Source organism: Ctenocephalides felis, unplaced genomic scaffold (genome assembly GCF_003426905.1).
Source record: "Ctenocephalides felis isolate EL2017-DRISC unplaced genomic scaffold, ASM342690v1 CF-g0.4_SCAFFOLD_01886, whole genome shotgun sequence".
NCBI lineage: Eukaryota > Metazoa > Arthropoda > Insecta > Siphonaptera > Pulicidae > Ctenocephalides > Ctenocephalides felis.
Genome location: NW_020538040.1, coordinates 44,288,958 through 44,315,248, shown reverse-complemented (window position 1 = coordinate 44,315,248; position 26,291 = coordinate 44,288,958). Strand labels below are relative to the sequence as shown.

Below are 26,291 nucleotides of genomic sequence, written 5' to 3'. Positions count from 1 at the left end.
TAGGGCAATAAAATATTATTAGTATATTCTAAGTATTGTCATATAGTGAAATAACGGTATTTTCACGTTTGGTCAATTTGACCGGTCTTGGTAGATTTAGTGTTAATTCTCCGACCTCCCACTTCACTTGATTGCCAATCCCTGGTATATATCTCACGCACACGTGAGTGTATTTTGTACTGAACCCTTTAGAGAGATATGTTATAGATTTGATAGCCGTGTTTATTGAAATTCGAAACCTTGCTGAACCATTTGTCAAGAGCGAACAGGCGTCGTTATGCGAATGTATCTGATTTCTCAGATAGCGATAAATGAACTAAAATGAAAATAAAAGATTGTTACAGGCTTATGTTACATGTGATTCGAGTATAGAATTAAAGATTTAATGATTAAAATTATATTTAATTAATTTGATTGTTTTACGACGAATTAAAAATTATCAGCAGAAATGACGCATTAAACGATAAAGTAATGAGTCAACCGATATCATAATTCTTAAGAATAATAATATATCATTTTAATCTGGTGGACAAATATATCCAACATGCGGAATTACATCGGCAACTGTACGATGTTTGTATTATCTGGTTGTAATTCTAATGTTATGTCGATTAATTTGCTATACGATATTACTCAACTTCTTACTTCTTAATTAAATTTCTCAAATATTTAAGTTTCATCTTTGCTATGAGAAGTGTTTATGATGCAAAAGATGATTAGGCAATAAGAACATCTTATCCTTCTCTTTCATTAGTCACGACTTTGCAAATAATTTTGATGAAGTTTACAAAAGTTTTTATATAACGAATTTGAAGAAATGTCTGGAATTCACGAAAATCATTTTCTATGTTAGACTTGAATACAGTATTTTTATCAATCCGTGTTTTTGGCCTAATGATGATAATATAGTATGGCTGACTTTTCTATTATTTCATGATTCTTAAAAACTTTTTTGCTTTTCTTGCATGTTTCATCGATAACCTGCAGCCGCTTCTCAATTTGTACCTTTATACACATTTTTTCACAACGCACATGTATACTAGAATATGATATATACTTGTGTTATATATACGTATGTTATGCAATATTACATATTTTTATATGTTATCTAGTATTACACATTCTTATATAATTTTATTTTTATTCTAGGACGACAGCACAGGACAATCTTTGTTGGATGCTGTTTTTGAACGTCTAAATTTGTTGGAAACTGCATACTTTGGCTTACGTTACCTGGATGAAGATGAACAAACGGTAATTTCTCGTAATATGTTTAAAAATTATTCAAATGAAAATTCTGCATGTATATTGAGAAGCTTTAGTAATGAATATTATGTTATTTTAAATATCTCAAAAGTAGAGCGGAAAACCTTATCATGTTGCTATTGGAACTCAAGGCAATAAATATACTCAATCCTTATATGCGTTATAAATCCCATTCATAAATGCATCGTATTGAAATCAATAGTTTGTAATATGATAATCTTGTTACGTTACAAATATTTGCTATACGGTCGATAGTCACTCTAATAAAAAGAAATGAATTTAAACAATCTGTACATGGGCTGCTTAGTATATTATCTTAATAAAGATTTGTTTTTTATTTTTACGATCGAGTTATTGATGTATCGTTATGGTATTCATAAATTGTTTCAAAACTTATAAGAATGAGTTATTAAATTTGCATAAAATTATTCCAACGTCCATTCTGCTGAAAGTACAACAGTTCATTACGTGATCTTAAGTAGCCGTTCATTAAATTTGCTGGAAGTTGCTGGACTCTCAATTAAAAATAACCATACACGTAGGATGTGATTGTCTTGCAAAAAAGATTTCCGCAACGCAATCACATCTCAAAAAATGCGACAGTTTTACAAGAGAAAGTATATGTAGTAATATTGAATTATATGGAAATACAAGTATATAAGCCCCTCATTAATTATTTATTAGACTGAAATAAAATAATTTTATTAACCACAAACTAAGATATAAATGGTATTTATTGCTTATTCTTGCCATGACATTTATTGTTTAAGTAATTATTACTTGAAACATTCTTGGAACTTTTTACTTGAAGATGTGAGTTATAAGTATGAATAGAATATCTCTTCATTTCAAACAATTATTTTTCGTCCCTTACATTAAGACAATCTGAAATACTTGTCTAATCCTTTGATAGATATGAGATATGAAATAAATCATTTCCTTTGCTACTAATCACTTATTTTGTTACTATATTACAATTATTCATATATTTTATGAAGCACGTATAAATTTTAATATATGCCAACAGGCAATTGAACGAAACGAACATTTACACTTTTTCATATTTATTTTTAAAATTTTGTTTGCAAATTATATCATTTCCACTTTTTATAAGTGATGCAGAACTATCTCTTATAAAAAGCTTACTTTCAAATTTCCCGTATCATTTCTTTAAATGTCTAATTCAATTTAACGTCTTTTTAGAGTACATAGTAGTAAATATTACGGTAATAAGTTAATATATCAAATATTTCTGACTTACTGTAAGTTATAATTTAATTTAATTATCGGGAAAATTATGCAAATTTTCAACTACTATGTAGATAGCATTTTGCGCAAGAATTTACATGCTTTTCTTACTTTGTTTTGTGTTCATAAACAATATGTTCTTAGTTTTTGTAAAACAGTGTTTTGAGATTTGATTTAATATTGTAGAACTTCTTTTCATACATTTGCACGTTTTTTTATAATATTAGAATAATTTATACAATATTTTGAAAATGATTTTAAAGCGGTTGCTTGAGTTAATGTCTGCTTTTGTAGTTTTTATAGTTTAATCAATATGAGGTTGAAACTTATTTTAAAATTAACATTTCTCATTATATTAATTATTACAGCATTGGCTTGATCCTGCGAAGAAATTATCAAAACAATTGCGCAATACTTTGGATCAGTTTGTTTTCTATTTCGGAGTGAAGTTTTATGCTGCGGACCCCTGCAAACTCTTAGAAGAAATTACAAGGTAAATAACATATAGTATAGAGTATAGTTATATACTTCAATTAATTTTTATATTTAATGATATTCAATTTGCAACATATCTTATTGTATGTAAATACACAGCTTTGTAGGGCATGTTATTAAAATCGCAAAACAGTTCATAAAAAAAATTATTGAAATTAAACGGCTAAACCGATTAGAATGGTTAGAAAAACAGTTTTTTTGAGAAAGGCAGATCCAGGCGATTTTAGTATACAGAGTAAAACATACTAAAAAATGCTTTAGCATTGAAAATTACACATCAAATTGTTTATGGGTCGTGTTCTAATATTCGAGCATTTTTTCTGAAAGGATTGGTTTTAAAGTAACTATTTAAATATCCTTGTAGAACTATCGAATATTATTGTAAAAATTGAAACGCAAGTTTTTTTTAATTTAGGATTCTGTTGGTGGTCAGAAAAGAGTATTTTACATAGATGCGCATCGTACTATGGGCAATTCCAGTAATTTGGAAAGGTTGAAATTTTATAGAGCGTTTGGTTGTGAAAATATTACAAAATAGTTTAAAGTTTTTTAATATTAATTGATAATTTTGTTTCATTAGTAGATTTTTTGTTAGCATTAAATTAAAATTTATGTGACAAGACATAAAGATAAAATTTATATGGATAATGCTATAAAATAATTTAGTTTACAAGTGACCTATAGAGTACAAATTAGATAAGTAGTGTGCGCTAAGATTACATAGAATTTTGAACATTTCATTTAACATTAACGTTCCTTATTACTGTTACGTATCGTAGAACGAAGTTTCTATTTTGTTTTTTTTTTGGAAAATTTTTAAATGCGTTATTTGTATTCAGCACAATCGACTTCAATAGTTTATACCAAACATAGTGTACACAATCTATATTAAGGAAAACATGGCATGATAATTGCAAGACGCTTCAAAAATTTCCACGCATTTGTTATTACTAAAGCAGTGGTTCGATTCATTAAATCTAAATAATACTTGATAACCGGACGTCGATTCAGTTCGATTATAAATTCGATTCAAAAGTTATCGATAGTTAACAATAGGCGTCGAAACAACATCCGCGTATCTTGTAACTTGTTTGTTTTTACCTTCTTATTGGTTTCCTTCGAGCCGGCGATGTTATCACGAGAGCGAGGTGTTTCGATATGTTTTACGAGGTCCCAAATCGAATCATTCGTTCTGGGTGGCGGACTTTATTTATTGTCAAACTTCTCTCTCTGTCGGCAAATTTCAACTTTTAATCGCACGGTCTCGCCGTTTTAGCGTTGTTTACGCGTTCTTTTATGCGTTTTTAGCTTTAGCACTCAAATGGCCTAAACGGTAACCCGGCCGTTTGTCTCACCGTCTGAATGTCCGTCCGTCTATCGGCCACAGCTATATTACTTCTAAAATAATACATAAAGCTTTTTATACTGATATTTCATTATAATGTAGCTAAAACTGCTAAAAACAATCGCTATGTTCACATGAAACGTTTATAAAACGATAATAATTCCTGTCTGGTCCTACGGAATAGAGCTTTGGGGCTGGAATAGCAAATATAATGTGGCATAGTTACAGAATCAAAACTACTTAGAATGATGATAGGTTCGAGCAATAAAACTCTGCATGATGATCTGAATGTGCTATATATTAAAACCTTTATAAAAACAAGATCCACTAATCATCATTACAAATTAGAAAATCACACCAATTCACTTCGCTGCTCCTTACACCAGAATTATTGCCCATATATTATAAAATGAAATAATAGCATATTCTCGAGAATTTGTGAATGCATTAATGCAGAGTTTATAATACTTTTTTATCTTCAGATATTATTTTTCATGATACTTATTATGATTATAATAGAAGCAGTATATGCTATTACAGCAGGCTTTGTCCATTGATTTTCATTATTTACCGAATAAACAATAAATTCTATTTTCTTAAAAACTCAATTCATCATAATATTTTTTTTTATTTTGAGCAGCAATCAAATCTTATGAGTCCTATAAAATGATTTGAATAAATACTAATCGGTTCTACAGATCTACCCAAACAGTTGTCCCATCTCTGTGTGATGAATTATTATTACAATTTCTGTAATTCAGCGAATATTTATTGATGCAGCAATGGCGGATCATTGCTATTTTCACTTGGAACCTATTGCTATCTATATTTCCACGTAAAAACTTTTGTTACGGGTAGGATCGAACCCAGGACCTCTGATGCAGGTTCAGGTGCTCTAGCCACTTACACTTGGAGTAGCAAATCAAACATTTTTTCAACAACATTTTTTAGGTCTCAGAATAATTTTACTTCCTTATTCATATTATATTTCATTATTTAGAAACATTTTATTTATACAATACTTATATACTTCATAAAACATCAAATATTATTTTTATTATGCAATTTCATTTTTCTTCTTTGAATTATTCAATAAGAAATGAATGCGGCGGGAAGAAAGTACGATAAATGTAAAAGAAATGTTAAATATTAGTCGCACTTACAATAAATAAATACTAAACATGACGGATATTATGTGAATCACTAACATGCGATTGTTTATATGTTTGATTAAAAAGTTTTAATATTTGTTATTGTTTTATTTATGCGTGTAAAACAACTAGGTACTTGTCTACTTTCCTCGAATGCATTCCTAATACCATCGCGTGAATCCTCGATACATATTATTGGCATTTTTATTGTTTCATGCTGAGCAAATGAATATTTATAAACTTGGAATTAATTATAATTTATGAAAAAAACACTTAGAAAAATATTGTTTTTTACTTTCATTTTTTATGCTAAATACTTATATGTGCAAAAATGAATAAAATTTATTATAAATTTCTTTCTTGCGTGAATGACGCCTACATCGATATAAAGTTGAAATTATGAATTAACAGGCGAAAGAGCATGAAATCATCTTTTGAACCCAAGTAGGTGTATATGAACTTTATATGCATATATGCATTATTCATTCGTTTTAATAACTTTTACATGTCCGTAAAAAGCAACATATAGAACTCGATATAAAATACTGTTTATGATAGGGACTTAAATATAATGTTAATAAGTATAGTGAAATCGCATCTGATGTGAATTTTATTTAAAATATAAAATTATACGAGTATATGTACCGCAACTTTGCTTAAATTGAATGTATTCGTTGTTGTTTTGTGAATTCTAATGACGATATTCTAGAATATGTATAACATTTAGTACCAGTGGAAGCTTTTAGAATGCTTGAAATGACATAAAATAATTTTAAAAACCAATAATATTTTTTTTATTTTATTATATATTTAATGGATATTAAATAATTGATATCGGAAAACAGTTATCTATGTCATTAACGCAAACTTTCTAAAAGCAAAAAATAGTAGGGGAGACTGGGTACGGTTGTGCCACATTCTTTTATCAGCAATAATTTTGTTAAATTATCAGTTAGCTGGAAGAAAAGTAAATTAAATGGTAATTTGAACTCTCATCTGGAAACTACTCACGTGGAACTACTGATAGGTTAGTATAACCTCTTGTTAATGTCGGAAGAAATCCAATGCAGGTCAATTATTTATTATCGTAGCAACAATATATCTTCTAACTGCAAAACAGTGTTCCCATACTTAAATTTTACGTTAATTGTCCATATCGTGAGAATAATTGTCTGGTCATACATAGTCTAAATGACATAATAACCAGCCAGATTAGTTTTTATAGATCGGGCCATTACGAGCATCCGTTTTCAGTCGGATACAGTAGAACTGAAGTGAAATAACCACTTTGGCTTCTTTGTTATTATTTTGTGTACGTTTATATTATATTCGGTCATAAAAAATAATAAGAATATTATTGTTTCATGTCGTGACCAACATGGCAGGCGTCTATACAATGGTGCGTGCGTGTCTTCCAGAAATCGTAAAGACAGGATTACATTGTAGGACAAAATTACTTCGAGCAGAATAATACATTCAACTGACTTATTTATTAAATGAGATATTACATTTAAATTAAATGATGTCGTTGAGTGTCGTTTTTATCCTTAGAATGTGTGTCAATGGTAGTCAATCTGACGCCAATCTTAATGAGTACTTTTGCCTCTGTGCTGCATGACATAAATTATCGTGCCATGTTTTTCTTTTTACAATGAAATTTTGCAAAGTAATTAAATTAACAATGAAATAAGAAATGATTGAATTAATTCTTGATATTATATTTTGTTATAATATAGGGTAGAGGAGTAACTTAAAGGTTCGTGAGTAAAAAGGTTCACCATCAAGATCTCAAAAGCAAGTGAAGTTACCAATTTTTTAACATCCAAATTTTAAAGTAGAGGGAAAAGGATGTGTAATTAGCCATTGCCATATATCAAGCAATGGCCCTATCATGATATAAACGACTAGGTTTTAAAATTAATAACATAAGTATTTTTTGTCGACCTTAGTTTTTTTGGTTGTGAGCCATATTGTTTTGTTTATAAGAGCTTGTAGTACGGTTAAGTGTGAAAAATGTTTTGATAAATCTCAAAATTATAATTATTTTAAGTACAATACTCTTTGCAAACAATTTTTGCGGCAATTTGATTAATTACATATTCACTAACACTTTAACAGTTGTGCCTTTTTCAATTTTATAATATCTAAAATATACAAAAAATCTATCGCAGAAAAGGATAAAGTCAAATGGTGAATAGCCAACCGAAATGATCTTTCATCATTTGTTCATTTGTACTCACCTTATCAATATATAGATATTAAAAAAAATTATACATATTAAATTTGAATTATTATAGATTAAATCCAACAACTATTACATACTACTAGATAACTATTCCATATTACTAGTAATATTAGTAACAGCTACTACTGTAGCGTGATCAGGCGAAGACTCTACAATTACTATTACAAAGCTTATATTCAATTTTTCTAAAATTAATCTATTAATGATAAAAATCTGGAATGTTAACTGAAATCAACAATATCAGTTTATTTTACAGAATCTTCTCTCGTACAGTGTTATCTTGTCGTTAACAGAACACTGACAACGAATCACCGGCTGTCAAGTTATTTTTGAAATTCTCGTTGAGTGACAGCCACGATTTCATTCTTTTCGCTTTTGCTTAATTGTGCTGACCTTTTAAATCTTTATTTAAATGTTTATACTTTTTCATACAGACTTATGCGAATAATGTGTAGGTTTTGTTCAGGATCATTTTGAGGCAAATGAAAAAATTGAGAAAGTGGAATTTCGCATTGTTGAAATGAATTATGATACAGAGGAATAATACTTACTAAAGCTGAGTGATAATACAAAGTAGTAGGGGAGACTGGGTACGGTTGTGCCAGGGTACGAGGCGGACCGTCGCAATGACATTCAAACTGTACTGATTTTGAGATAGGGTCCAAAGGAAATAGATGAAGTACGTTTGTCTGAACAAGTTTTCATTATTGCATTGAGCTAGCTCCCTACATTGGCATGTTTTGTAGACCGAATTGCTTTTAAGGAGACTGCTGCACCTATTATTTTACAATATGAAAACTTATACTTCCACAAAGTAATGCAAATGTCAAAGAACTTCATTCTCATTCATATTATTTTTATTTAATCGAATTTCTAACTATTATATTTATATCAAGTTTTCAACGTTAACTTAAAGTAGCGCGATTTTCAATATATATCAAGGTTCTTGTCTAAAATGTCTTGTGTTGAAATTAAATCAAATCATCTTAAATATTCAATTAGTGATATATTTTATTTCTAGTAATTTGGTGCTTGTTGAGTAATGAGCTTTGATTAATTGATGTCATAAGTCCAAGAAAATATTTTAATAAGTATAAATACAATTTGCACGATTTATTGCATCGACCTTTAGCTGATGTGGTCTCATAATAACGCTTTTAGCACATTCTGTGTGAAGGCATCGTATTAATCAGTGTAATGAATACGTTGCACATATGAACGTTGCTCGTGAGATTTAATCGGAATTGTTAAAATTAATTTAATAATGTTCTTAATTGCTGAAAATTCACTGATTTGTTTAGACCTCATTCAGAACTTAAACATTCATATTCGATACAAGTATGCGATAAAAATGCGATATATTGATTATAGTTCTAAAAAAAATATTAGAAAACAAATAATATTTTTAATCCTCCTGCTTTACTTGATATCAGAGTTCAGTTTAATTCTGTTTTTTTTTTCAATTAATTTTACCTGCGATTTAGCTTATTATTGAGTTAGGTATGAACAGTATGTGACTACTGTATGAAACGGAATGTGGCTCATGAAGTATTTCAATTATTTTTAATTTCAACACAACGTAAAATGATATAAATATTGAATATATAATACTCCTGATCTTAATAAATTATTATGCATTCTTCATTATTTTTATACAAACACGCCTCGCTGTTTTTTTAATTTTACTTTGTTTAAATTTGTTTTGATAACTTTTCATTTCAACATCATTCAAGATGCCGTAACCGTTGAAAGCAAAAGATACAGATCTGACGCGATCGCGGAATACTTTGAGAAAAAAAACTTGGACTTTTAGGCTTCTAAAGGCGATATTATACGAGCTTCAGGCTATCGGAGAGGTTCATTCGTCGGTTCGATGCATTCATACATAAATTTACATATATTTATTCACCTGTGGTAGTGTCTTTTATAAGTTAGAGACACATGAATGAAAAATAGGTATTAAGTTTTTTTTTAGGTTTGTGTAACTAATTCTTAGCCCGTTTGGGGGTGTTGCATATCTGCAACATTGTGCCGTTGGATACGAAAGTTTAAATGTAAACACAAATTTTACATGAGTAATTATAATATTATCATGAGCAGAATATTTAAGACTAATACAGAACATTTAATATAATTTAATTGGGTACAGAAATAAATAATGCAAATCTCTATTAATCATTCACCTATACTCACTGGGTATAAAATGAGAACTGTTTCTGCAGTATCTTGCAAAAAAATGTAGTTAAAGCTAAAATTTTATGGAGTGCGTGGCTAATTTTATCATTTTTTCTGCACTCAATTCTATTTATTTTATTTATTTAGTAATTGCTTTTTATAGTTAATTATTACTAAAAAAATCATTATTATTGCGTAATATTGGTTTCAAAAAACACATATATTTCCGAAACGGCACCTAAAGTGCAAAAATGGGACTTAAAATTTTTCTATTGATTTTCAGTAGGGGAGCAATAATTTTGTCAATTTACTAGTTAGCTGGGATAATAATAATTTAAATGGTAATTTCAACGTTTGTCTACGAGGAAATACCAAAATATTGTAATATGTCCTTAAATGCGATAGATTAGTCATTAAATCAAATCATACAAGAAAAGGGCGAGTGTCACAACCGTCCACACCTGAGGGTAAAAAACAATATCTAAAAGTAAATCGGTCTACCGATCATATTAATGTAGGCCGCCGACTGACTACTCTGTGATCAGAGTTTGGAATTCAGCGAAATGCGTAATTTTGCCTTTTTTCTTTGATATATTAGATTTACAAATCTGCTAAAACAGTTCTGTCATGTAATTCCAGGTCTTAGGTTTCAATTACAGGTGGTCCTGTTTTATATGGAGTCATTTGTTGAATGTCAAATCACATATCTACAGATATTTGCTTAATATATTTGTCAAATTAATTAAATATACATTTGTGTCGGCGTTACATTAATCACAAATCAGAACTCATTTGCATATCAATTTAATTACTAAGTCGAAACACATCAATTATTTCCTGAAATATTGGACTGACTTATATGTCTTCCTTATTTAATGAAAATGAGTCAAAGCACCGTGCAGATCATACAGATATTTCATGTAAACACATAGTTTATATATGCTTATTCTCTGTAAATACGTGAACGAGTAGAGGGATAGAAGAGCTTTGGTTGTTGCTAACAATAGAGTTGGCTTCGAAATCAATTCGTTACATCTCAGGATGCTTGCGATTTGAATACGCGATAGTAACTGTAAATTTGCACACTGCGGTAGGTTAGACATAAGAATAAGTAAGGTGTATTGCGTGAATCGACACTGTTCAAGACTCTTAATCGTTTTTCAACCCACTTCTATTTTTATTCATTTAACTTTTTTTTATTTAACCCATGTGGTTTTCTCCGTTCTATATTGTTTTCAGCTATGTTTTAAGAAGAATAAAAAAGTACATTAACTTAATAGTTTGTTTATATCTTGAATTAATTACATTATTCACATATCTTTACGTCTCAAAGATCTTTACGTCTTGGCATACTTTAGAAAAAAATGAGTGTATGTGCGCGTGTATGTTTTTGGATGTATTTTTTTGTATTTTTTATATTTTTTTTAATTTACGTAGAAAACTATACAATAAGTGCATTCAGCTACTTTTACATTTAAATTCATATAAATAATTCTGAATGATATAGCTATTCTGCGATAACACCTTCTGTAATTATATTACTAGATTTATGTGGTTTGATGTGATAAATTATTGCAGTTTCTTCTCTTAAGTCGCTTTAGTGGTAAGGGCTTGAGCAGGTCACACGCTAATTGATTTGGATGTCGACATAGACGAGCCTTGTATCTGGAGCAGAAATGGTTAATTTCTTCTTCTACAGCTAGAATACTTAATTTTTAATGTATTAGCCAGTTTAGTACATATTTTAGGGCGGCCACGATCTGTTTCAAAATTTTGTTCTGGAACCTCTGTAGAATTGCTATGCTTGATTTACTAGCCTCATCCCATAGTTGTAGACCGTAGGACCATATTGGTTTAATAATTGTCTTGTATATTAGGAGTATATTTGCTTACGAAATTTGTGATACAAAGACAAATTTTTGTCGACGATTTTGGGAACACGGATCGACCGATTTAAATATTTCAAAAAACATTCGGAGATGTGCTGATTAGTTTTGGCATAGACAAGACCAGCTGTTTCGGTAATTCAGTTTTTGAGATAACAAACCCATTTGGTAGTCAAAACTGATCATTAGACATTGTACATCAAATTATCAGGTATTTTATAGAGATTTTAATAATAAGTACACATTTTGTTTACATTTTTATGGGTTTCGTACCAATGCTCATGCGTTTGACTGCGACGGGGCGCTTACGTGTTTCGATATTTAGTCTCGAAATATTTAGCTTCGCAGCGCGACTGCTTTGAAAAAATGTTAAAATCGTCAAAATATTTTAAAATATAAAAAACACTAACCAACTTTTCAAGAAAAACATCTTTTAAGGGTTGAAAAAAAATTAGATACAGTAATTTGCCACGCACCACTAGTTTTAATGTTGATTACTGGCATATAAAGTACAAGGTTTCTCGATTTCGAGAAGTGATATACATTTACTGCAATTTTCTTAGCTTGACTTTATCATTCACATATAATTATATTTCACATACGTACATATTTTTATGAATTTCTAAATATTAATATCCTATAAAGTACGAGAAATTATAACTCTGATTAACAAACTAATCATTTATCAAAAAAATGACAAATGATCTATTACGCCTCGAATAATTCTGAAATGATAAAAAGTTAACCACATGCTATAAGCGAGTATTTCACATAGTGGTGGGTCATTATAACAATTATTAGTACGGCGAGTTCCATAGCCATTCGTGCCTCAGTCGTAAAATCCTTGCCATCATCAAGAGCTGATTGTTCTTGAGTCGCCGCTGACTGGCGGTGGCGTGAACGATTCAAGGACTCCCCTTTATATAGTATACCGAATGAAGGCCGCGGCGGACAAATGTATAAAACCATATGAACATACGCGCGCAATAGTACTGTTCGGGCAGATTTCATTCTGAACCTACCAAATATTGTTTATCAAACTGGGAAAATTATCCGGAGAAAGTTCCGGTTACCGTATAATAATCAATCATCTTCCGGACACTCAACTTCTTATATATCTCTATTTTATTTTTTATACTTGCACAAATATATAGCAAATTGAATAATTAAACTATATATATGATACGCCTATAATATCACTTATAATTTTAAATTTTATTTTTTATTATTATTTTTATTTTTTTATAAAAATATAAAAACGATTTATTGTGATTTTTTTTATTAAGCATTTACAAGATAGTATTACTGATACGAATAAGATTTGCAGTCGTCTTTATTTGATTAATAGTAGTTTGGGACTAAAATAATTAAAATTTATAAAATATTTTGATATCAAAAAGCTCTTAAGCTCTAGCATTTAGCAAAAACAAAATTAAAATAACACCTAAAATGAATCACATTTTTGATAATATTATAATTCATTTTAGCAGTTTGAGGAGTTCCCAATCGACTTTCAATTTGTTTTTCGCAACATTCGCAGCATATCAAAATTACAGCCACTATATTTTTAACTTCCCGTAGGGTAAGTTATAGTAATCAAAATGAAAATTTTTATATATCTTTGCGTTTCAGAGGTTTTTGAATATTTTGGCATTTCAGATATTTTATAGAGATTTTAACAATAAGTATAAATTTTGTTTACATTCCTATGGGTTCCGTACGGCGGCGCTACGCTTACGCGCTTCGATATTTCGTCTCTATGCAATTAAAGCAGTAAGATTGCTTTGAAAAAAAGTTCAGAATTTCCAAAATATTTCAAAATACACGTTTCTTCAAAAAGTCCTTTTTTCAAGAAAAAGTAAATTTTTGTCAACAATTTATAGTTTCTCAAAAATCTAATTTTTCAGAGTAATTTTTTTCAACAATGTTAATCTTAAAAAAAAATTTTTTTTTGGTACGGGAAGTTTCAGCAAATTGCTTTAAGGCACGATGCCATGCGCCTCACTAGTTTTATATAATTCTGTTTATCTTGTTAAAATTAGTAATTTGATTAAAACTTGACCGTCTTTGCAACTTGAAACCTATCTAAACGGGTTGATTTCAAAGGCCAGACCTTGTTTTGACTTGTGAACATATAAATATCATGGTCTTGAGTGTTAACAATATATTAAAATTACATAATAAATCAATTACATAGTAAATCGTCTCTTACAACAACGAAACATCCTGAACTAAGTAATTATACGAGATAGGTTACATTATTGCAATTTATATTTCGTGTAAAATATTTTTTTATGAACTTAAAGGAAAATCATTGACTGCATTAATTTATTGTTAAATGATGTATGAAATCATGAACTTAAATAAGTAATGATTAATTCTAATTAATATTTTTATGCCATTTGATTTTTATGAGTAGCATTAAGTCTGTAATTCTTATTTTCCAAGTACTGTTTAATTATAACCCATAAAAACTACATTATTGTTAATGTTTTGCTTAATAAGCTTAGGAAACAGATGCTGTAATGCATAACGATATGATATTATGTTTCAGGAATGTTTTTGTGCGAAATGATAAATTAGTGAATTATTTGTGTACAATTTCATTATATTATATTTCAATATATAATCAAGGTAAATCCATTTATAAACTTTGCGAAATCTAGAAGCGTGCGGTTTGGTACATTTAGATGTTTAATGGTTTTCTACTCTCATGAACGATTTGTCAGTGTATGAGATAGTATCCGAGTAGATCAGGGTCGAGTTATAGTAATTAAAGAACTAAATTGTATATCGAATAATTGTATTACTTATTATGGACACAAAATTCAATTAGTTAGTTATAGACACATGAATTAATTATTATTTTATTCTCAATTTTATATTATTTATATTAGTGATACGTGATTCATAGTAAAGCAGGTGAAAATCCAAATTCACAGTAAATCAGTTCCAATGATTTTTGCTCATTGAGATTGTGCGAATAGAAAATATCAGAACTGATTGTAAGTGAAATTTGTGTGTGATTTTGCGATATTAGTGTGGAAGTAACAAGTATTGCACAATTTTTTTAATCATATTTAAATGCGCAAACTTTTAATGGAACTTGCCAAGACACTTTAAACCATTTTTTTGAAGGACGGCCGTTGAAAGTCAATCAACTTAAAAAGTTTTATACTCATAGTTAAATAAAAAGAGTCTTAATTCTAAAAAGCTTGAGACAATTATGTCATTATGTTTGATTGTGGTTGTAATGTTATTCAAGGTTACGGTTTCATAGTTCATGATCTAAAATGATGAATTAACCGCAATAACCAAAAAACGGTCATAGTTTGACCAAAGCTCTAGGTTTTACGTGAAAGTTCATACTTTTTGAACTGTTTAGGTTTTTTTCTAATCTTTTATTATAGTTATTCAAGGTCACGGTTTCAAAGTTCATGATCTAAAATGATGAATTAACCACAATAACCAAAAAACGGTCATTGTTTGACCAAAGCTCTAGGTTTTACCTGATAGTTCATACTTTTTGAACTGTTTAGGTTTTTTTTCTAATCTTTTATTATAGTTATTCAAGGTTACGGTTTCAAAGTTCATGATCTAAAATGATGAATTAACCACAATAACCAAAAAACGGTCATAGTTTGACCAAAGCTCTAGGTTTTACGTAAAAGTTCATACTTTTTGAACTGTTTAGGTTTTTTTCTAATCTTTTATTATAGTTATTCAAGGTTACGGTTTCAAAGTTCATGATCTAAAATGATGAATTAACCACAATAACCAAAAAACGGTCATAGTTTGACCAAAGCTCTAGGTTTTACGTAAAAGTTCATACTTTTTGAACTGTTTAGGTTTTTTTCTAATCTTTTATTATAGTTATTTATTATAGTTTTATTATAGGTTACGGTTTCAAAGTTCTAAAGTGATGAATTAGTTGATCTAAAATGATGAATTAATCACAATAGGTTAATCACTCTAGGTTTTACGTGAAAGTTCATACTTTTTGAACTGTTTAGGTTTTTTTTCTAATCTTTTATTATAGTTACAATCAATACTGTTACGGCTTTTTTATGATAGTTACAATACCTTGTTTCGGCTTGTGCCCAAAATTGGTTTGTTTTCAATTAGAAACAAGTTTTTGATCTGTATTTTTAAGTAAAAAAGGAAATCGCTACTGCACGATATCAGGTTACGATAGTTAGTGCTTGATAAAATAGTTCTTATTTTTACAATTATTTTCTGCATTACACAACATATAATTGTAATTTTATTTCGATATACTTAATATAATTATTAACAAATTTACCATTGATGATAAGTTATTAGTATTTGTTTTAATGTTTTAAATATTTATTGAACATATTTTTGCTCGTAATTATGCAATGAAATGAATTTTATCATATAATGTTCATTTTCAATTATTTGATTTATTTTTTATTTCTTTTTATATCGGCCGGAAAATTAGTTTGTTTAGTTATCTGAACGCAGTTATGTGCGTTTTGCTACATTATGTGCTCTATTGTTCCCGATACATCACTGATCATTATGTGAAGTTAATGAGCAAGGAGCAGCCAAAAACACAGAGCGATCCTTATCCGTTAGTTGAACTGATGGATTTTTGTTATTTGACTAATGGACCCTAAATGCCACGCGCACTAATGACGCCCACCGCGCTTCTCTTCATTTTATGGGTTTGGTTTGCTCGCCTAGAAATTAATTTTGAGTAATAGACAGTTACGGACACGTCAGAAATTCGTTAATCGAGCTATTTGATGGGATGATTCATAGCTGTTTGATATGTAAACAGGTTAAATCAACGAATAAACTGGCCATGATATGAGCAATTCTGCAAAAGTCGAAAGGTCCTATCAATCTTTCTTCCCTAAAAAAGAACCTATATTTTTGCAGTCTTAAATTGCATTTGGAAAAAAACTAATATAGTTCTAATAATAAAAAATTAAAACACTATTTTTTCTAACAATACCAATAATACAAATATGGGCAGTATATAGTACATATAGAAATTTTCATATAGTAGTATGAACACTACCGATAAACACTCTCTTGGTTGATGAAAAATATAAATATCGCATAAAGAACATTTTTTTATTATTTTGATAAGATTATAGATGACTTTTTAGGAAATTAGGTTTTGGTTTAATTCGCTCAGATATAGCGTAATAAACTGTTTTAATTTATTTTTATTTCTGTAACATAATTAAAATGTAGCACAAAATTATTGCAATGATTATAACAATATAATAGAAGAAGTTTTTTTAATAATATTTTTATTTTGCTAATTATTTGAATAATCATCAGTTTTTGTACAGTGCAATTTAATTTTTGTTAAAATATATTTCATTTCAATACTACTTACAAACTCACTTAAATTTATTCATTTTAATAAGACTCTCGGACACATATATTTGGAGCTAAGGTACTGTGAAACGTAAAATATAATAAGAATTTTTGCGATTTCAATATCTTACCTACCTTACGCAAAACAAACATTTTGGATCATTGCCTTATTTCTTTTCTAAATACATTTTGATGCACTTAGGGAGGGGTTTGTGCAAATATACCATTTAATTGATATAAAAATTGATTTAAAATCTGGAGCCCACAAAAATATCTGTTTATAATAGAGATTTGAATTGTCTTCATGAACAGCGTATTTTATGCGTATTTATACTTTATAAATATTTTAACTAATATTTTTTTGTAAAAAAAGTTGCGAGGTATTGACAAGTCATACACTTCTAATATGAAACATCAATCATTTTCAGTTTTAAAAGGTTTATACAATTTATTATATATAGTAAATTATTATACAGCAATCAGAATTAGATAATCTTATAAACTATTGTTATGATCCTTTGTAACTAAATGCCTTATTTTGACAAACCAGCCATCGGTTGGCCTATGTAGATTTTATATATTTTGATTGCTAAATTTTCTAATACTGATGATTTTTAATTAGAAGCAGTGATATCGGGAAATATTTCACCTAGAAACATATTTCCAAGAAATGTCACATTTTCTAGACATCACTCCTTCCGAGGTGGGTATGGAACCTGGAATCTTCTGGTCATAAGTCCAGGGCTCTATCCAATACCCCAAAGAAAAACTCACTTTAAAATTATTATAAATGATTTTGGAAACCGGAAACGAAGTGTTTATTATCATTGTCATTTATAACTCGGCCACCCCCCTAGCGTAAGCGAGATTATTCGCACCATTGCCTGTCGTACTTCTGTAATGCAGTTGCTGCATATGGTAGCCAAACGCGTTGGTGTCACTCGTTTTACAATCCCGCGCTATTGTAAGCTTTGGGAAAATGCGAGAAATAAAAAAAATGAATATGATTGACAAACTATTCAATTTTGTATTATATGCTGTAAGTAGGCGCACGCAACGAATTATAAATGCATACAATTTTTGAATAATTAAAGTTTTTTAAATGAAATATGCAACTAAATATAACGACTATATTCGCAAGATATAAAAACAAATGTTGCTTTATTATAACATATTGATATTAACTTACAGCAGGTGAGTTATAGTAATCGCAAAAAAATTGAAAATATATTTCTTGCATACCCTCACGTTTCATTGCTTTCTGAACATTTTGGTATACCTTATAATTAGAAAAAATCGAAGTTTGTTTATGTATGTTGGATACAGTTTTTTTGTCGACGTTTTCGGGAGCACGAATTAACCAATTTCGATTTGGAACGATTCAAAAAACATTCGATTCCTATTGATCGGTAAAGTTTTTTGCAAAGGTAGGATCATTCGTTTTAGAAGTACTGTGCAAAAAGTGCAAGAAATGGCAATTCAGTTTTTGAGAGAACAGAGCATCCGATTAGACTGATTCAAAAAGCATTTTAATTCTATTGACGAATTGAAGAATTGTTTAAATTGTTGGGAAAGCCAGTGATTTTGGAGATCAAAAAGAAAGTTAAATAAAATGTTATTTTGCGGTCATTAATTATCATTAGAGATATGCACTTCAAATGTTTCTACTTGACTTATATAGCTCAAGCAAATGGCATTTTCGACAGTATGAATAAACCAATTTGAATGTGTTTCAAAATTTACAAAAATTGTGAAAATTTTCCAAAATGATCAAAATTTTCAAAAGGTCGATTAATCTAATTTTTAAATATTTTCAAAATGTTCAAAAATTTAGATTTTCAAAATATTTCAAAATTTTCAAAAAAAATCTAATTTATTCAAAATTTTGAGAAATTTTAAATTACGGCATGGAAATTTCCAGCAATTTGTCTTAAGGCGCAATTATATGCAGCACTAGTGCATTATTTAATTTAAAAATTATATATTTCTATAACGATTCAAAATTCTTGTTCAATATTATTCTCATTCTATCTACATTATAACGTTATAAGAAAAACAATTGTATGCATGCATTGAATTAAAATTATCTGTAATTATACAGGTGACAATTTTGGGAGACTTGTAGGTTTAAAATATCGTTCATCTACCCTTGTAGGAAAAATGTTTATTGAGGGTCAGTCTGTTGATGAGCCGTATCCAGCTAAATATTCATCGTCAATGTAGAACAGAAAATTATTGCACTACATATACTACTACTATTAACGGCGGAATGCCCGGTGCGTCGAATACCGCAAATGTTTGCATTGGGACAGTACAACAGATTTATGAGAGTGTAGTATTTTGTAATTAAGCATTGTCAATTTTCTGATTCGCTTTTGCGCTTGAAATAGTTAGGTAAATACTATTAATATATTTGAAGAACTTTCTGTAACTAATTTGCAAATTAACATAAGATAGAGTACAGCAGAGCTTAAAGGTTCGCGGGTAGAAGTCCACCATCATTATCGTAATAAAAATAAGCAAAGTATGGATTTTTTGAAGATGCAATTGTAAAGTAGAAGACCTATTATGCGTAATTAGCCAATACCTTAACTCTTACAACAGTTATCGGGAGATGACCGGAAAAGTATCAGTATCCATACCAAAAGCATTTTTTCCGTTGGTAGTTTTTTTGGCTTGAAGCTCTTGTATATAGATTATGATACCTAAAATTAATTTTTGATACGCATTATTTGATTGTTTTGTATCATATATTGTTAAAATTAAAATAGATTTAACAGTTTTTGTTTAAATAACCTCTATGAAAAGCTTACATGTAGGTGGGGCAAAATCGACCAAGCCTTTACATTGACAAAGGTGTAAAACTGTAAACAATAAGAAATACTAAATAAAAAAGTAAAATAAGTTAAAAAAACGCAATTTTACAAGAGATAAATTAAATTAATAATTATTCGACCTCTGCTGATGAATATTTCTCAAGAAATACAAGATCATGGTTATATACAATGAAATATTTGTAAAAAATGTTTCCATTGAATTTGTATTTCATATTGGATGAATAATGTAACTATTATTCGTAAAATCCCTTTAAAATTAAAAAAGACGTTGGATCTGGTTGCTGCCTTACCTCGCCCCTAAGGCAACAAGGGGCTGATGACAACTTATAGAAAAATAGTAAAAGATAAAGATAATTAATATTTCTATAATTAGGAGTTAAGTGAGAATTTTACTGAAAATAGTTTAATAGTTGTTTGTTTGATGCACATTATGTGTTTATTTGCAGTTCATTTAGTTTAGACAGTAGAATTACTGGAAGTCAAATTGGACTTTTGTGTCCCACCTTACCATATGTTAAAATTTTATTTCAATTCGAGGTTTTCTATAAAACATACATGTGTTTAATCTTTTATAGTCGTCATACCGCACCTACAACTTTTTACGCGACTTTTCATATTTGTTTGATGTTTTACGTGCAAACTTCGCTACGCGTGTTTTTCTAATGTCGTAAAATAATAATTATTTACAGCGCATGCTCTCTGCTACAAATTTCCGCAGCGGGGATTTAATATTCTTGAATGTAGTGCCTACATCTCTGCCTCTCCACAGTGCCCAGTTTTTTTTTAAGTTTTTATTTTTTTTAATTACGTTTTCTGCAATTATCCGTTCGCGTACAGCGCGTTATAATATTCACAAAGGGTTCGCCGGAATTTGACGCGCACTCGTAAACGACATTTTTGTTTCGGCGTGATCAACCGTGAAACATCAATTAAACTAAAAAACTCAGTCACCGTGAAAGTAGCGGAAATTGAAATAATTTAACGACTAATATTTACTGACAATGGGAGGTTGCAGAAAAGATGGCATCAGAAGATACTTTGTTTACGACAAATAAATTGACACATTTCAATTGTCTATAGCGAGCAAATTTGTATTGAATACAACAACTACTCTAAATACAAGAGTAGGCTCGCCCGTAAGTAAGCGGTTAAGAGCGATGGGACCTGAATCAGAGGTCCCGGGTTCGATACCCACTTCGAACAGTCTGTTGTCAGGCAGCAGTGACAACGATTTTCACTTGGAAATATAGATAGTAATATGTTTTCAAGTGAAAATAGCCCTCTCCCGGCATTGCTGCACCAATAGAAATACTCGCCCTATTACAGAAATTGTAATAATAATATATCATATAGAGATGTGACAACTGATTGGATTGTCATCTGTCAAACAGACTAGTATTAAGTCAAATCAGCACAAAAGCTTATAGGACTATTGGGTTCTGATTGCTGTTCAAAAATAGTTTAAAAAATATATACAAGAGTGTTAATGAAGAAACTGACTAGATAGAATAACGTCCTTTGCTATAGATATTATTAAAATAATGAAATCCACACTGTAAGTAATAGATTGCAATAGTTGAATAATAATTAAAAAATAGTGTTGTAATGACGTGTGAAATTTAATATAAATATGAGAAAATCTGGGAGGCTAAATTACAATATTACAACAAAATATATATAGGGCGGAGCATGAACTTCCAATTTGATTTTGAGTAATTATACTGTCTAAACCAAATGATTTGCATAACACGTATCAAACAAGCAATTATCGACCTATGTTTAATAAAATTCCCAGTTAATTCCTAGTTATATAAATGTGTTTTTTTTACTATTTTTCTAAAGTTTATCATCGGTCTCTTGTTGCCCCCTTAGGCTGGGTAAAAAGGGACGGCTAAGAGGCAAATAGATTCAATGTCTTAATTTTTAAATTTAAAGGGATTTTACGAAATATTACCTATATTATTCAACCGATGCACTATATAAATTTTATGGGCACATTTTTTACAAAGATAACCCTGTATACAACCTTTGTCAGAAATATTTATCAGCTTTTAATTTTATTAATTTTTTATGGATTGCCTTTTTAACTAGATTTACTTTTTCATTTACTATTTTCTCACTGTTTACAACTTACCACAAAAGTAAAGATTAAGTTGGTTCTTTTTACCCCACCTATATGTTAGATTTTATAGAGGTTATATAAAAAAAGTTGAATATAACTTAAAATTAATATAGATCTTATAAAAAATGAAATATTTTTTACTTAAATATTATATTAAGGTCTCGTGACCTAACAACTGCTCATAACCAAATAAAACTAACAATGAGAGAAATAACTTTTGTTATAGATATTCAAACATGATTGTTAATCTCTTGACAGCGACGTTGTAAGAATTCATAAATTTTTAAACATCGTTTGCCCTTTGCTTTTAAATATTGTTTTTAAAAAATTTTTAACTTTATATATTTTCGACATATTTGTTGTGAACGTTTTTACCGTTTTTAGAAATAATTTTCAAAATTAATAGATTTGAAAAGACGTTTTTTTTAAAAAATGTACCTACTAAACTCCTTTGGCAGTTCTATTTTAAGTTTGCGCTTTTAAAAAAAATCTCCATAATGGTACAATACTCAAGAGTTCCATACTCAAAAAAAACTAGTGCAAAAATAAAAACCAAAAGTAACACAAAATTTGCTAAGGCATTCCACCTACAATCAGTTCAATATTTTTTAATGTGGTCTTAGAAATGTTAATTAGGTTTATGGTTCCAAAGTTCAAATGAACAAAAACAATCAAAATTGATCACAATAACCGAAAAATAGTCGCAGTTTGACCAAAACTCTAAGTTATACTTGAAGCTGAAAACTTTTAAAACTGAATGGATAATTTTTTTTATATTTATTTTCATGATAGTTACAAACAATTATGTCACCCTGTTTCGGCTTGATGTTGAGTTCTAGGATACTCTGTATATATATATTATATTGGATCGATAAGTCTTGGATTCATATACGAACCCTTATATAAAAGAATATTCGACTGTATTATCTCTAATTTATTAATACACTACTCTAATGTATTTGCATGCAATATCTTGGAGTTGTTGACGGATTAGATCATAATCTTCATGATTATAGTCGAAACTGATTATTCCCTCCTGTCATCGAGGGTTCGGTTTGTGATGTAATGATTACGCGACGCCGAACGATGAAGGCCACTATGTATAGTTATAGATGGTAACAGCAGATATGGAACAGAGTAATTAAAATCTACAATTATAATCCAATTAACATAAAAAGCATATTTGCTGAGTGTATTCAAACACAGATTACAAGAACTTTTATAAAGCAAATGTATTTACTTGTCTTTACATTGTACTATGGTTTATCCAAAAATCTTCGGGTAGATTTCTGCCTGTTGCATATATTCTTTACTTGGTCAAACCAATACGACAAAGATGTTTTGTCTATTTCATTGTTTTGCTTATTTTAGATGTAGAAACTAACAGTTGTATTCCTCCTCGTTTTTCCGGATACTTTATAATTATAGAGCTATAGATGATCGCAATTAAAAAACTGTATACTTTGTTTTGAATATTCTATTGTTTACATAATGGAAAATTATCACCATTTCAAAATTGGCCTTTAGATTTAGTCTTAGATTAGCTTCAATGTAACATTATCTTTTCAATTGTTAATCTAAGAAGATCTCACTGGAGTTCTTTTTAGACATTGCTCTCAAATATTGTCAATTTAGCTTATAAGAATCCTTATGTATTTCTGATTTCTGAATAAAACAGAGTTAAAAAAAATTAGACATTTAAACTTGAACTTGGTTATTATGGATATTCTTGGTTGAAAGAATATTAGTAATAGCCTATAAGACATAAACTAGACCAATAATTATGAAATGTAGAAATTTTTATGAAATAACTGTTTTAATTTATAATTCAAAACATATTTACTATTATTTAAATGCTGAAGTAAATTTAGAGGAACTTGTGATAGTTAACCAATGACTTTTTGATTTTACTTGCCTTTCAGGTTTACTAGAAGTATACTCTACTATTTATCGTTATATATGGTTTTTATATAAAACTCACATTATGCTAAATTTTTAAGATTTTCTTTGTTTGTATTTGCCAAATTTCAGTTACGTTCTTCTTTTTGTTAAAAATATTTTCCTTTTTATAATTTCGTATAAAATAAAAAGCAGCCAAGGATTCTTAAGTAATTTAATTATATATGGACTCTAAATCATTGTTCATAAAGAATGTGTGGTTGAATACTAAAAATTTAAAAATAGTTTCTAAATATTATAATTAACTCAAAGAGGGGTAAAATGAGAATTTGTTGATATTTTATCATTTTCAAAAATTTAATCATTTATGGCTTATGGAAAATTGTGGTTTATGCGTATTATTATATCGTTTTATATCAATCAAACTCTACATTGCGGACATGATTTTTTCCTGTTGACGGTTTGTAATTGTCGTTCTCATTTTTAAAATATGCACATAGAGGGTAGTAACAACTAAAACAATATGAACTTGATATCAATAGGTTTGGGCAAGTGGCAATTTATCAATCTCGTCATGGACGACGGCACAAGATACATGTACAAAATAAATCACTTTTATCGAAACGATCTGGAAACGCCTCCGGGCCGAATTATACAGAATTTAGCCCCACGCTTATTGTTTATTTCGAATAACAACACATTTCGTGCATTAGATTAATACGCGACACATTTTATTAATTGATACATTTATAAATCAAATCGGTATGTTAATTAAGAAGTTATTTAAATTTTAAATTTCGATTGTCGCAATGATTTACGTAGAATAGAACGCAATAATTTAAATGGTATACAATCTAGTTACATATAAAATTTAAGATGTTACTTTTTAATAGTTTCTAAATAAAAAATCTTACAAATTTTATTGCTAATTAAACATGGGTTTTATTTAGGGAAGCACACTCAACCAATTCAGAAAATAGATTCGTCTCATATTGACAATTTGTCGAGCATTCATTGATTATTGGTTGAGGCGGGTTGAACTGTTTCTGAAGGGATCATTTCTGAGTAAAAAATTAACGACTTGAGTAGCTATAGTTTATGTAAACTTATTTTATTAGATCATTGGATTTTATTCAGAGATTTTAACACTATGTGTATTTCTATTTACTAAAACTTGGTCTGTTAGCTACAATTAATGCTTATCATTAAATATCTAACGTTTTTATTGAAGACATACATGATTTCGCTCTACGAATCAATCGCATTTATTTCAACTACAAGTAAAATTTTCATATTTTTATATAACAAATGGTTGGGCGTTTTATCAAGTTCAGCTAGAGTGAAAAATTAAAAATATTTAAATTTGTTTAAAAATGCACGTTTATTCACGGATCAATTTCATACAATCCGTTATATACTATGTAAATAACACCATGTAGTTTTTCAGATTTTATTATTATTTAAATAAATGGATGTTGATTTTGCATGTGATAGCAGGAAAAATAGAGATTACAATAAACTATACTTCAATACTTATTTACCTACAATATTTAGTTCAATCCTGATTGACGTTGTTCTTATGGTATTTCGAAGGAAACAGCTAACTTGACTTGAAAACATATTTGGTCTCTATTTTCAAGTGTGAATAGATATCATTTCTGGTGTATATCAGTTATTCGAAACGGACCCTTTCGATTATGAAGCGGTTTTTTTTAAATACTAAATATTTTCAAATTATCACATAATCTCTGAATTGCATAGTAAATCTTTGAATCATTTTTGGTATCCCCTCGATATTTCGTAGTATATACAGTAACCCTGTTTAACGCCGTTTCGTTTAGCGCTGTTTCGGTTTAGCGCTCTCCTATTTCAACCAAGGTTTTGAAGGGAAACCCAGTGAAATATGACAGATGTCAAAGAAATAATTCAAAAAGCAGGCAGTTTTTTTAATGGTAAGCTCATCAAGGAAATAACTGAACAAGAAGAGTTGACAGCCGGGATTCAGAGGAAGAGCAAAAAGAACTTTCGATTGCGTTTATAAAAAGAAGTTTGTCTAATAATGGATCAATTCATTGAAAATGATCAGAATTTTGGACAGAAGCTCAAAAGCAGGGCGTTTTATAAGAGATGCTCTACCCGTTTATGAAGAACTTTTAAGAAAACAACGCAAAACAAAAAGGCAAACAGCATTAGATGCTTTTGTCACAAAAAAGCAGAACACTGAAAACGCGGAAGTCTAATTATGGCTGACTTTGTTTTTTCAAGAA

At 29.2% G+C, this 26,291-nt stretch overlaps 1 protein-coding gene across 1 annotated transcript in view; it reads left to right on the top strand.

The window, feature by feature from the left end:
• The window catches only part of LOC113375005 (band 4.1-like protein 3), a 573,702-nt gene that overhangs the window by 397,039 nt on the left and 150,372 nt on the right, over window positions 1-26,291 (top strand). The window contains exons 2-3 of the mRNA XM_026614959.1: window positions 1,150-1,254; window positions 2,883-3,007. Coding sequence (XP_026470744.1) covers window positions 1,150-1,254; window positions 2,883-3,007 — 230 coding nt within the window. The remainder of the gene's footprint in view (window positions 1-1,149; window positions 1,255-2,882; window positions 3,008-26,291) is intronic.